The sequence below is a fragment of the Vigna angularis genome, chromosome 11 (assembly GCF_016808095.1).
Source record: "Vigna angularis cultivar LongXiaoDou No.4 chromosome 11, ASM1680809v1, whole genome shotgun sequence".
NCBI classification, from domain to species: Eukaryota; Viridiplantae; Streptophyta; class Magnoliopsida; order Fabales; family Fabaceae; genus Vigna; species Vigna angularis.
The window spans coordinates 4,327,923-4,341,580 of record NC_068980.1 but is presented as its reverse complement, the minus strand read 5'-3'; the positions used below and the strand labels follow the sequence as shown (position 1 = coordinate 4,341,580).

Below are 13,658 nucleotides of genomic sequence, written 5' to 3'. Positions count from 1 at the left end.
TGACCAAAAAAAGTGTTCTAGATTTAAACAATGAGTGCATACAAACACACGAAAGCATAACACTTCCCCTGTTTTCTTCAACATTGAAACCATTACATGTTTCAAAAAATCATTACTTTGCCAACATTGTGCAAAGCAAGAGCATTACTTTCTCCAAAATCTTCCTATAGAGAGGGAATATAATATATTAAACTAACTACATGAGTTATAGCTGCCAAAGTTACTTTTATAATTTATTAGTTCCAGTTGATTCCTTCAACCTCTCCTTAGGAGAATGTGATGGGAAAATTTATGAAATGTCTTGTATTAATCATGTCCAGAGAGGCTCCCACAAAGAGTTTAGGTTGGTGTTATCCTCAAAGAAGCTGAGATTGTTCTGATAGTGGGAAGGACTCGTGATGAAATTGTCCAGGGATTGTTGGGGTGATTCCTGTGGAGTCTGTGACATTTCCATGCAAATTAGAGCCACGAGATTGGCTTGTTGGAATTGCATGTTTACAACCTCAGCTTGTGCCTTTGCTAACTGTGCTTGAAGTTCGTTCACTTGCTTTTGGAGCTGGCAAATTGCACCTGCAGATCCGTATACAGGGTCTCTTATTCTTGCACCGGCCTCGTAAACCATGCTCGCCACTGCATCAGCTCTCTGACCCTCTGGAAGTTCCTGGAAAGCGAACGAAAACAATAATGTCATCAATTCAGTTCTTCAATGCTCGATACAATGCATTAAGGTGTGTAATAAAAACCTGTAAGAACTTGATGATGTTGCTGGCACCGAAGACTCGGTGAGCAATGGTGAACTTGGCGGGTTCGGTGGGAGGGAAATACGGTGCCAACACACATTTCTCAGCACATCTTCGTCTAAGGATTTTGCATGCAGCACAAGGGGTCATGACAACTTGGGGAGGGGAAGAAGAAGAAAGGGTATTGGAGGAATGAGAGAATGTGGGAGAGGAAGAGAGGGTGTTTGCGTCACTCTCCATTGCTGACCCTGAATTTGTTGTGTTGTGTTTGGCTTCTATTTCGTGTGTTTGAGGGACAGAGAGTGAAGAAGCGTGGGGTTGTTTGGGAGCCAAAACTAGGGTTTTATAAGGAAACCATGGGATAGAAAGAGCGTATGAAATTCGTTAAAACTGGCTGCGTTCTGTTTTCTTTTCTCACTCTCTGTTAGGTGTTGTGATTATGATGCCTCCTTTGGCTTATTGTATGAAAACTCTTTACAAGTTTGACAAAACAGTTTTCTATATTCTGCTTGTTCCTTCCTTCTTTTTTTCATTTCCTTTCACTTTAACACCATCAAGTAATAAGAATAATAATAATAATAAAAATCATGCAATGCAAGTTAAGTTAGAACCTTCCACATGGAAGCAATTCTAGCATATATTTTCCATAGAAAAAAGCACTATATTATGCCTAACTTGCTTAGGTCTAGTAAAGTGACTTTTCGTGGTGAGTAAAAGAGAAAAGAAAGGGTGATAGACATGTCCTCTTCACCCTCCATCTTTTTTGGACCCTAGTCGTGGTACTTCTTTCCGACGCAAAAAGTCATACTCCAATTAAACTGCTTAAACCACGCAGTAATTGCTCATTAATACGTGCCACACGTCTCCTTTTCATTAGTTATTATTTCATTTAAACCATACATTATTTCAACAAAATGCATGCCTAGCAGTCTGAAAACAAAAATAAACACAAAACGCATTCCCCCATTTTGACAAACATCTGGTCTGCACTACTCGTGTAAATCTCTGAACCAAATGCTGTATAAAATCAACACTTTACCCAGTTAACCCAATTGACGCGTTCAATAGAACGGTGTATAACACAATCACATTCTCTGGAGTGTGTGTGTGTGTGCGGGTCAGCACTTACGGGTCCACCTTTTGAGTTCTAGAATTCCAATTCGGGACAACATGCACGTGGCCCACACCATTGTTAGCAAATTCTTTATAGTTTTGCGTACCAAAATTCACTTTAACTACAGAGTCGTACGTAATAATGACGTAAGTAATACGCGGGTGTTTTTCTTGGTATACGCGGAAGTGCTTGTTGGGTTGTGGTGGTGGTGACAAGTGGCAGTGATTTGGACAGAAACGGTGCGTTTGGACAGAGTTATTGGGGTTGCTGCCACCACGGTGAGACCGTGCTATCTACTTTCTTAACTAACACCTAATGACGATGGCGTTTTATAATTTATTCACGAAAGTCTGTGCAAGAAACCAAACCAAAACCAAAACCGAAGTATTTGTTTTGTTTGCAGAAATTTATGTATATATGTCTGTGTCTGCATGTTTGCACGAGATGTAATGGGTGGGGCAAGGTTGGTGGAGGGCCGTTCAGCTCGTTGAACACAAGGGAAAAGATAAACTAGTTATAATCAATCAAAGCTTTTTTCCATTAAGTTCTAACTTTTCAAATCATTGAATTTTGCTTCGTTTATGCCTAATTTGTCCTGGGTTTTGCAGTGGACTTTTCTGCAATATCCATCATTAATTAATTCCTTTTACATACAATGTGTCTGTGATGATAAGATTATGCGTGTAGATAACCTTTCTCTTCTTTCTTAAACATTTCTTCCAGAAAAGTTTCTAACTTTAATGCATTATGCTCACATTACACATTACACATTACGGACAGTTTCAGATTAAGTTCTATATCAATTTGAAAGTAATAGGAAGAAGACCTATAATATAAATCTGTTTTGATTTGATAGTAAGCTTAATTGAATTTTTTAGGTTAATGATAGATTAATAATCAAGTAATCATGTTGCAGATATCTCTAATCAGATTTTAGAGGGAAAAGGTAATTTAATTATGGTAATCTAAACATTAGCAGACATTATCCAATACTGGAAATTAGTTCTAATAGTAGTTATCTCGAAGGGATGAAGTTTTCCACGCGTTGAGGGAAAAAATAAAGTTGAGGTTTGAAGTTTGCAGTGGAAATAGTTGGACTTTTGTAATTTTTAAGAATTTTGTTTCCCATTGGGTCGTAGTAGCACTGTGGTGTGGTAGAGCATGCATAACTTCACTTTACGTCATTTTTTGGAAAAATAATGGGACCGTTAGATCATTCACACTACTTATATTTAAAAAAGTAAAATATTTTAATGTAGTTTAAATATTTTATACAATAAAGTAATTTTACTTTAAATATATTTGATAAATAAGTGTTAAGAGGGGTTTTCATACTAGTGAGTAGGTGTTAAATTCTTTTATACAATTTTACCAAAATATATTAATGCTATAAATGATTAAATGTCTTTACTTTTACTTGTTGTTTATTGTATTATTATTTTTAATTTTTCTTGTTGTAATTATTTTTTGTCGACTTAGTCCGGCAATTTTTTTCCATTTATTTATTTTTTTAAGTTTTTTTATTTCTTTGTGTAATAAGAAAATAACTTATTTATTATTATTTATAAGAGTAATCAAATATCTCTGATTGTTTCACATTATTTATAAGAATAATAAATTGGTTAACTTGAGATAATAAATTGCTTTTCAGAATATTATATGTGTGTTCTTGATTTACAAATAAGTTTTAGAATAATCAAATAATCAGTTATCTACAGAAATAATTGACTACCTTGTTTTTCATATTTTTTCTAGTATATTCTCTAATGATTTATGATAGTGCATTCGGCCGTAATTCAGAATACGTTGATAACTTATATTTACACATTTTACTCTTTTAAATCAAATTTTAATTACTCTTTGATATTTTAAAAATAAGTTTTATAAATGACTGAAACACTATTACCAAGAATGTTTCGCTTTTAAATGTATACAATTAATTAATCACTACTGGAACCGAGCAATACAATTTAATTTTTTATATGATAAAGGAATAATATATAAACTTATAAAGAAACTTCAAAACAACGAGATTTTTTAGATAATTCTGTTTAATAAAAAATTATCACATTAGATTGAATTGGATCAAGGTTTTAAAATAAAAAATAATAAAATCGTCAAGCAATACATTTTTTTAATAATAAAACTAAATACCGGTCCAACCTAATTGAAGCAATAACACATTAGTCAATATAATGCATACAAACTAATTCCAGACTTTAAGTCAATAAAGGAAAAATATACATAATTTAATTCAACTAATTCAAGACATAAAATATATATGTCACAATTTATCTAAAGGAGCAAATCATAATCACAAAAAAAAAAAACATATCACCATGAAAGAAACAACACAACTATATTATCAATTATAAGTAAGATAATGTCAATTCGTGAAATGAACATAATTTAAAGTCAACAAAATGAATTTTACCTTAAAACAAATTATTCAACAAAACTTTATCAATTTATAAAATTAAAACAAAATATTCATTCTCATTATTGTAAACAAATGAAAAAAAGTCAATAATGATTTGAGCGGTATAGACTTATGATGTGTTTGTGAGGAGTTAATGAATTTTAATTAATTAAATAATGACTCAAATAATGTGAGTTAAAGTAGAGAAATTAAGATATTAAATATTATTTATTGAGAAATAATGAGAAATTAATAAAAGTTTACTTTAATAATTTTATAAAATGAGGCACTTGTATTGTAATATATATATATATATATATATATATATATATATATATATATATATATATATATATATATATATATATATATATATTATCATAAACAAAGTGTTATTTTTTATAAGAACATTCTTCTTAATTTGATTTCATAAGATAATGTGATTATTATTTTTATGACTTATATATCATTTATATTTATATTTTTATGGAGTGTAACATTAGTATCTTATTCTAAATTGATTATTAAACGATATTTTTTTTTCTCGTCACTTTCAAAAGTAAAAATAAAACCTTCAAAATATATAAGTGTGATTTAAGTGGTATATTACTTAAAACGTTCATATGTTATAAACTCAACCCAAAACATTATAGAATAATTATATATTACTAATCACATGCCACACAACCAAATTTATATAAGTTACACAACTCAATACAAGCCTATAATATAGCCTCACAATGGAAGAAAAGAAATTCAATAATTTAAAATTACTACATTTAATAAATTAAAAAGATCATATAAAAAAGAGACATATGACATAAAGACATACGCACACATTTTAAGAAATAAATATATAAATATTTATGAATGGTTTATCAATAATTTGATAGTGGAATCATATTAACCCAAAAAAATTTGATTAAGATAGACTTTTAATACTATATTACTCCTCTTATATATATTATAATTTGTTTAATTTTTCTAATCAATCTATAGTGTTCAACATTAAACAACATTATCCATATTATTAATTTTACTCTAATTAAGTTTGATCGAAATGTTAAGTGGATGGAAGGCAAAGATAAAAATTGTTTTTTATTAATTATGTTTTGTTGTAAAACTTGAGTTGAAAATTGCAAAGTTGTTGAGGTTGTTGATGAAGGAAGGAATGAGCATCATCAATTGTCCTTCCTAAAAGGAATGATATTGAATGTTGGTTGTTACTATTAATTATACCATTAGTCCTTCCAATTTTCTTTATTACTTCCATTTATTATCATTCATCACCCTTTTCTCTTTTCTCTTTTTCTCTTCCCTTCTATTCAATTAATTACCTCTTCCAATCAATTAAATATTTTCTTTCTTCCTTTTTGCTGTCTCGGTTGATATATATAAAAAAAGTTTATAATGTTTTTGAGTATTTTAATACTTTTAGGCATTGAATATATATTTTTTATTCTTGTCCGTTAAAAATTGAAATTTATTACTTTTATTCATTTACTATACCAATTCTTAATATATTTTTAATAATTTCTTTTTCTGCAATTTGCATTTATGTAAACCTTTTGTCACTATTCTCTTTTTCATTTATTATTTTCCATTTTATTTTTGTTTTGATTCCTTCATTATTCCATCATTAACAATAAAAATAATTAAAATATGATTCCTCAAAAGAAATACATAAATTATTAGTTATAGTTAATATAACACGATCCAATTATCTAAATATTTTTGTATCATTATGAATGCATTAAACACTCGAATACTTTAAATCAAATTAAAAAACATTAAATTTATTATTCAATTATAAACGAAGTTACGTAGACAAAAAATTAGATTTATTAAAAGACATTGTACAAAAATCGACTTCAAATCTTAAAGAGACGGTTAATAATTATGAAAATAATAACATTATTGCAAGAATATTTGTTCATTCCTCTCATTCTTCTTTAACTGCACCTTTATTATTTCATTTTATCTAGAATAAAGGATCATGCTACTTAACTTTCTTCGCCCTTGGACACGTTTTTAGTTGTCAAATTTTCTCCTCCATTTTCAAATCAAAATACTTTTTTTTTTTATTGCAGCTTGGACTCACTTACATGAAAAGTGAGAACCAACAGCGTAAAACTCCAAATCAACAACGTTATTATGCATTTGTTTGGAGCAGACAGAAACATGTGCATGTCATTCACAGACCCAAAACAAGACTTCCAATCTCACTGTTTTCTCAATTTTCTAATTTTTATCGACATTGAAGATGAAATAAGATGAATATGGATACACAGTTATTGAGTGAGTTTCCGTCAGCTTATAAAGTTCAGAATAGTAATAGTATTAGTTTCTATGACCCAAAAAGAAATTATCTTTTCGAATATCCCATTAGTAGCAAGATATATTTAATGGGGTGACATTTAAATCTTAGTTTTTAACTGTATTCCTCTCACTCCACTCCACGGTTAGATTTATTAGGGTTAAATATGTTTTTAGTACTTTAATTATAAAGTGATTTTGGGTTTAATCTCTATTCAAAAGTTTTATTTATTTTAGTCCTCTTAATTTTGAAACTCTTATATTTAGTCCTTAAAATTGAACGACGTTAACTTTTGTTTGATGCGACAAACGACAATCCACGTGTGATGCCACGTTTTTTTTTCTCTTTTACTCTTCAACAGAGCAGCGTCCACCACCTCTGAAAGCTACCACTACATCGACCTTCACTGTCGTTGCCTGAAGCAGCCTCCTGTCAGTAGAAGCAATCCATCCGGCCAGACAACACCATCATCACCAGCGGTATTGCTCTCCTTGGCCAAGAGATTTCTGTTTTGGCCAACGTTGTTGTCTCAGAGCTTCGTGCTCTGTTCGAAGTTGGCAATGTCGGTGTCGGTCACCTGAAACTCTCCTTTCTCCTTCTCAAACACTGTTGGAAATTTACAGTCACGGGTTGAAGAACATTTTCCTTCATTGGGGTTAGGATGCAACCTTCCCTTTCTTTTGCAAAGAAAAGTATCGTGATGCTATTATGGAGGTAAAAGGAAACAAATCATTTAGATCAAACAAATAAAAGAACTATCCCACAAATATTCACATTCATAATCTTTAACCAACACACACAATTTTAATCTTAAATATCACTACCCAAAAAAATTAAGGTTTCTGATTTTGGGGGATTGTTGCTTCTGGTGGGAGAATAGGGTTTCTCCCTCTCCTTCACGGCGGCTTCACTTAGTTTAGGGAGGAATTCTTGTTCTGGTTTTTGTTTTTGCTTCTTTGGTTTCCTTGCAGGTTTGTGTTGGCTCTGTACGTGAAGGGAAAGCTTTTGCGTCACAAATGAGATGGAGGTTGCGCGAGAAGATGGATTCGCAATTAGGGTACCTGAATTGGGATTCTTGGTTTCTCTGTTTAGGTTTCTGCGTTGAACTCATCGCTATTGATGGTAGCCTAAGGTTGCTCGTGAGAAACGGCGTTCGCGATCTGAGTTCTTCTTCTGCAGGTTTCTGGAGGTCGAAGCTTGCTGGAGATGGTGGCTATGGCCCATTCACGGCGGCTTTGCAACGACCATGATGGTTATGCGTGTGACAGAAGCTCGTTAAGGTTTTGCGACATTGATGGTGTGGGGGTGGCGACACAGTTGCGGCACAGTGTCAGAAGCGGTGGATGCTGCTTTGTTGAAGAGTAAAAGAGAAAAAAAAAAGTGACACACGATGGCATCACACAGTGGCATCACTCGTGGGCTCGCCGTTTGCCACATCAAACTAAAGTTAACGCCGTTCAATTTTAAGGACTAATTATAAGAGTTTCAAAATTAAGAGGACTAAAATGAACAAAACTTTTTAATAGGAACTAAACCCAAAATCACTTTATAGTTAAAAACATATTTAACCCGATTTATTAATATCTAATATCTTTATTATCATAGTCATGTTTTGGTATGTTCTAAGATATTATGCTTTAGTTTCTATAGGAAGGATATACTTTGATACAAACTGCAGTCGCTAATTGTTTATTACGCATGCGTTCAATTATTTCATCATTTTATCCGATACAATTCTGCAGTGAATTGTGCAATTACATTCTATACTTATTTACACAAGAACTTCATTAAAATTGAACTTCTATTACAATTACGTTAGTTAATGTGATGCAAGGCATCGGGTCATTAGAATTTCTTTATTAACAGTACAAAAACTTTGTATTATACATACATAAAGTTAAGGTTAGATAACTTTAACAAAGCTCGCGTTCATAAGATACTTTCAAAATAAGATTATATCAAATATTAGAAAATATTGCACGTACAAATTAATATTTGTAAATATATATGGACTAAATTCACTTCTCTTACTCGCCCTAATAGAAAAAGCAAACACTACTACAGATTCGAATAATGAGCATCTTAATGACCTTCATATGCAGTGTGATGCAGGTATAATGAATGTAAGCACCTGGCGTGTTTGAATTGATTTTTTAAGATATTTAATTTTGAAATTGAAGTATGATAATAGCCATGGTGTCTCCAATTTGGCATGTACTTATACAAATTAAGCATATAGGTCTGTGAAAGTTAAAGCCACGTTGAGAGATCTTAAAAATGAGAATAATTATTAAGGTGTAAAAAATCCAAATACTACAAAATCTTCTACACAAAAGCACTATTGCCTTAAATCAAGAGTCCTGGACACAGACTACATGACTTTCGATATTTTTGACACTTTCACTCTACAAATGAAAGCATCCCATAGCAATTCTTCTGCACTTCCAAATCTAGCAAGTTGTACAGTCTAACGTGAAGCTGCAATAGCCCAAGTTTAAGGAGTCAATATACAAAACCAATTAACGATATGGATATATATATATATATATATATATATATATATATATATATATATATATATATATATATATATATATATATATATATATATATATATATATGCTTTGGTGAGGGAGAGCAGTCTAAAACGACGCCACATCCCGAATACTGTTTAATTTATTATCTCAGAAAACAGAGAAAATAGTTGAGCTTGCATAGGCACAGAAATTAGTAGTACTAAATACAGAGTTAAAACACAGGTGCTTACTGGTGTCTATCGCCTAACCATTTGCGAGAGAAAAGACGCTGTCCGCAAAAAACTTGCTCAGTCTTTAAATTCACCGTCAATGAAGTCCTGAAGTGCGATCATTTTGATGGAGTTGGCCTTCAAGCTCTGTATTGCTTCAGCGGTTGCCAGGGCTCCATTAACTGTTGTCACTATAGGTACCTTGTAATCCAAAGCCATCCTTCTCAGGGCCAGACCATCTATACGATCAAGTGCATCGTCTGAGCTGGTTACCACCATCAGTTGAATGTCTCCATTGGCTATCATGTCACCAGCATGAGGCCTCCCTTCGTGCAACTTCAGCACTGGCTCCGCAGGGATATTAGCTAATTTAAGAACATGAGCGGTTCCACTGGTAGCAACAATCCTAAAACCATTCTCAACGAAAGCCTTTGCTATCTTCTGAAGATGCGGTTTTGTTAAGTCGTTTAAGCTAAGGAACACAGTACCAGAAAGTGGTAGCTTCTGGCCAGCAGCAATTTGAGCCTTCGCAAATGCAACATTATATGAAGGGTCAATACCCATAACCTCACCGGTACTTCGCATCTCGGGACTTAAAAACACATCACAGCCTGGGAACTTTGAGAAAGGAAGAACTGCTTCCTTGACTGACACATATTTAGGTATGACCTCTTTTGTAAACTGTAAATCATAGAGAGTCTTTCCAGACATGACGAGGGAAGCATATTTAGCCAATGGATGGCCAATTGCTTTTGATACAAATGGAACTGTACGAGAAGCACGAGGGTTGGCCTCAAGCAAAAATACATCCCCTGATGGAGTTATTGCATACTGACAATTCATGAGCCCGCATACATTCAATTGTTTTGCCAGGTTTACTGTCCACGACCTGATTGTGTCCAAGCAAGTTGATGGAACAGTTCTGGTTGGAATAGAGCAGGCAGAGTCACCAGAATGTATCCCAGCCTGTTCAATGTGCTCCATTATCCCACCAATGACCACATTGCCTTGTGAGTCAGCCAGTGCATCGACATCAATCTCACAGGCATCAGACAAATACTTGTCAATTAATACAGGGCGTTCTGGATCCACCTCAACAGCATTTTCAAGGTATGTCACCAGTTTATCATCACTATACACAATCTCCATTGCTCGGCCACCTAAAACATAAGAAGGGCGAACAACAACTGGATATCCAATGTCTGCTGCAATGGCAAGGGCATCAGTTTCACTCCTAGCTATTCCACCTTTAGGGTGTTCAATCTTTAGATCATGAAGCATCACATTGAACCTCTCTCTGTCCTCAGCAATATCTATGGAATCAGGAGATGTTCCCCAAATACGTACATGACCAACACCACTAGCACATGCAGGCTTTTGTTCATCTAGGTATTGTTGTAAGGGGAGAGATAACTTCAATGGTGTTTGACCTCCAAATTGTACAATGATACCATCAGGCCTTTCCAAATCAATAATGTTCAAAACATCTTCAACAGTCAAGGGTTCAAAGTATAGACGATCACTAGTGTCATAGTCTGTGGAGACTGTCTCTGGGTTTGAGTTCACCATGATTGTCTCATATCCTGCATCCTACAAAATAGTCAAGAGCGAAATATATTAAGAAAGTAGCAACTGCACAAAAATCAAAATAACCACATAGCTCAACTGTTAACAAAACATGGACGGGTTGAATGATTTTAAAGCAAACACCAAGCTGATCTCTAAGACAGGGACACAATTTAAATTTTAAACTCAACATTTCATCATTAAGCCTGAATATCAGAATTTGGATCAATATAAAGCAGCGTCAGCACCATTCACACCCTAGTTAAAACTGTTCAAAGCAAAAAGGCCTGGAATCTAATTCAATTAATAAAAAAACCAAGAAAACAAACCTGAAGAGCAAAAGATGCATGACAACAACAGTAATCAAACTCAATCCCTTGCCCAATTCTATTTGGTCCTCCACCCAAAATTAAGACCTTCTTTCTTGTAGTGGGAGCCGACTCACATTCAAAATCATAAGAAGAATACATATAAGGAGTATTAGCCTCAAATTCTGCTGCACATGTATCAACTCGCTTATATGCCGGAGTAACTCCCAGAGACAATCGCCTATTGCGTACTTCTTTCTCACTAGATTTAGTTGCAAATGCTATCTGCTTATCACTAAAACCTCTTCTCTTCACCTCAAAGAAATCAACATTTGTCAAATCAGACAAATTGTGTGACAGCAAGAAACTTTCCACGTCAACCAGCTCCTTGAGTTGTGTGAGAAACCACTTGTCAATGTAACTCAGCTCAAAGATTTCATCAATGTGCATCCCTCGTTTCATTGCAGCATAGATGGCATGGATGCGCTCTGGGTTAGGAACTCGGAGGCTATACTTCAGTTGCTCCAAGTCATAGTTCAACTCCTTCACCTGGGAGCACCCCCATCCTGCGTATCCATATTCTAGAGAGCGTACTGCTTTTTGAAATGACTCTTGGAAGGTTCTCCCTACTGCCATTGCCTCTCCAACTGATTTCATCTGTGTCGTCAATATTGGCTGAGAACCAGGAAACTTCTCAAAAGCAAACCGAGGAATCTGCACCACAAAATCACGTGACAAAAGTAAATCTAATTTGTTTCCAAAAATGTTGCAAACAAAATACAAATTTGAAATTATATATTGTCATTGGCACATTGCGTATATATTCACATGTCCTGCTAACATTAATGTTAAATATTATAAACTCGACAAATGTTAATTACATGAGCAAGTTGACTCATCACCTGAATCGAATTTAAAATAAAAAGGCATACGGCCAAGCCACATTGGTGCATATTTATATTTGATGATGGCCAGATCAACTACCAAGTTGCTTACCTTAGTGACGACGTAATCAATAGATGGCTCAAAACTGGCAGGTGTCTTCTTTGTAATATCATTAGGAATTTGATCCAAAGAATACCCCACAGACAACTTCGCCGCCATTTTTGCAATGGGAAACCCAGTAGCCTTAGACGCCAAAGCTGAAGACCTGGAAACTCTGGGGTTCATCTCAATGACCATCACCTCACCATCCTCAGGATTAACGGCAAACTGCACATTAGACCCTCCGCACTCCACTCCGATCTCTCTAATTATAGCAATTGAATAATCCCTCAGCCGCTGGTACTCCTTATCCGTCAGAGTCTGTGCCGGAGCAACCGTAATAGAATCGCCAGTGTGAACCCCCATTGGATCAATATTCTCAATGGAACAAATGATAACAACGTTGTCAGCCAAATCCCTCATAACCTCAAGCTCATACTCCTTCCACCCCAGCAAAGACTTCTCAATCAAAACCTGGGTGGTCAAACTAGCAGCAAGCCCAGCCTTGCAAATCTCCAACAAATCCTCACGGTTGTACGCGATTCCGCCGCCGGTGCCACCGAGGGTGAACGCCGGCCGCACGATGAGCGGGTACTCTCCGATTTCGTTGGCGATGCTGAGGCAATCGTCGAGCGTGGTGCCAATGCCGGATGGAGGGGTCTTAATTCCGATGTTCTTCATGGCCTGTTTGAAGAGCTCTCTATCCTCAGCCTTCTTGATTGCCTCGAGCTTCGCGCCGATGAGTTCAACGCCGTATTTCTCGAGCGCGCCGCTCTCCGAGAGGGCCACGGCAAGGTTGAGAGCGGTCTGGCCGCCCATGGTGGGGAGGAGCGCGTCGGGGCGCTCGGACTCGAGAACTCTCTCGACGAGCTCCGGCGTCATGGGAGTGATGTAGGTGCGGTCGGCGGTTTCAGGATCAGTCATGATTGTGGCAGGATTGGAGTTTATGAGAACCACTTCGTACCCTTCTTCGCGCAAGGCTTTACACGCTTGGGTCCCGGAGTAGTCGAACTCGCACGCTTGGCCGATTACGATGGGACCAGCACCGAGAATTAGGATCTTCTTGATATCGGTTCGCTTCCCGACTTTGGAGGCGGGTTCCGCAACGGCGACGTTTGAGCATCGAACCGGAAGCGTTGGTTTGACGCGGGATGAGGGGCATGCGCGTAGGGTTTTGGGAACGGCGTGGTTTTGGGGCAGTGGTTTCGGCGATGGGATGAGAGCGGAGGAACGCGACGGGGAGTGTGGCAGAGAAGGGAGGAGCGGAAGCTTGGGGAAATGGGATATGCAATAGGCCATTGGCATTGTGGAAGAAGAAACTGAAACTGTAACTGTAACGGTAACTGAGTCTGTTTAGGGTTTCAGTGTCCTTTTAATGGGTGGAAGATGCTCCTCCGTCCCCGTCACCTTTCTCAAATGGCTCTGTAGGGTTCGCCCCCAATACAAAAGGAGAATCACATCAAT

At 35.7% G+C, this 13,658-nt stretch overlaps 2 protein-coding genes across 3 annotated transcripts; both read right to left on the bottom strand.

Annotated features, from left to right (window-relative positions):
• Positions 1-1,161, bottom strand: LOC108333700 (LOB domain-containing protein 1). The gene is made up of 2 exons (XM_017569178.2): positions 744-1,161; positions 1-661 (listed from the first exon to the last, which is right to left on the bottom strand). Exons 1-2 carry the CDS (start codon positions 978-980, stop codon positions 311-313), a joined length of 588 nt encoding a protein of 195 aa, XP_017424667.1. The 5' UTR covers positions 981-1,161; the 3' UTR covers positions 1-310.
• Positions 1,162-8,851: 7,690 nt separating this feature from the next.
• On the bottom strand, positions 8,852-13,658 carry LOC108334019 (carbamoyl-phosphate synthase large chain, chloroplastic). Of its 2 annotated transcripts, XR_008246070.1 has the most exons (4): positions 12,207-13,658; positions 11,232-11,924; positions 9,358-10,926; positions 8,852-9,068 (listed from the first exon to the last, which is right to left on the bottom strand). XR_008246070.1 is itself a non-coding variant. In XM_052870638.1 (3 exons), the coding sequence occupies exons 1-3, from the start codon at positions 13,497-13,499 to the stop codon at positions 9,415-9,417; spliced, it is 3,498 nt and encodes a 1,165-aa protein (XP_052726598.1). In that variant the 5' UTR covers positions 13,500-13,658; the 3' UTR covers positions 9,249-9,414. The 2 variants fall into 2 exon arrangements, 1 of the variants encoding a protein (XP_052726598.1); XM_052870638.1 differs by lacking the exon at positions 8,852-9,068 and having other exon boundaries at positions 9,249-10,926.

What these genes read in the sequence shown, in the direction of transcription:
- LOC108333700 (XM_017569178.2), bottom strand. Translation starts at nt 980, where the DNA reads ATGGAGAGTGACGCAAACACCCTCTCTTCCTCTCCCACATTCTCTCAT. An exon ending in ACATCATCAAGTTCTTACAG is followed by an intron (nt 662 to 743) that starts GTTTTTATTACA and finishes TTCGCTTTCCAG; the next exon opens with GAACTTCCAGAGGGTCAGAG.
- LOC108334019 (XM_052870638.1), bottom strand. Translation starts at nt 13,499, where the DNA reads ATGCCAATGGCCTATTGCATATCCCATTTCCCCAAGCTTCCGCTCCTC. An exon ending in TTGATTACGTCGTCACTAAG is followed by an intron (nt 11,925 to 12,206) that starts GTAAGCAACTTG and finishes TTTGTGGTGCAG; the next exon opens with ATTCCTCGGTTTGCTTTTGA. An exon ending in ATGCATCTTTTGCTCTTCAG is followed by an intron (nt 10,927 to 11,231) that starts GTTTGTTTTCTT and finishes ACTATTTTGTAG; the next exon opens with GATGCAGGATATGAGACAAT.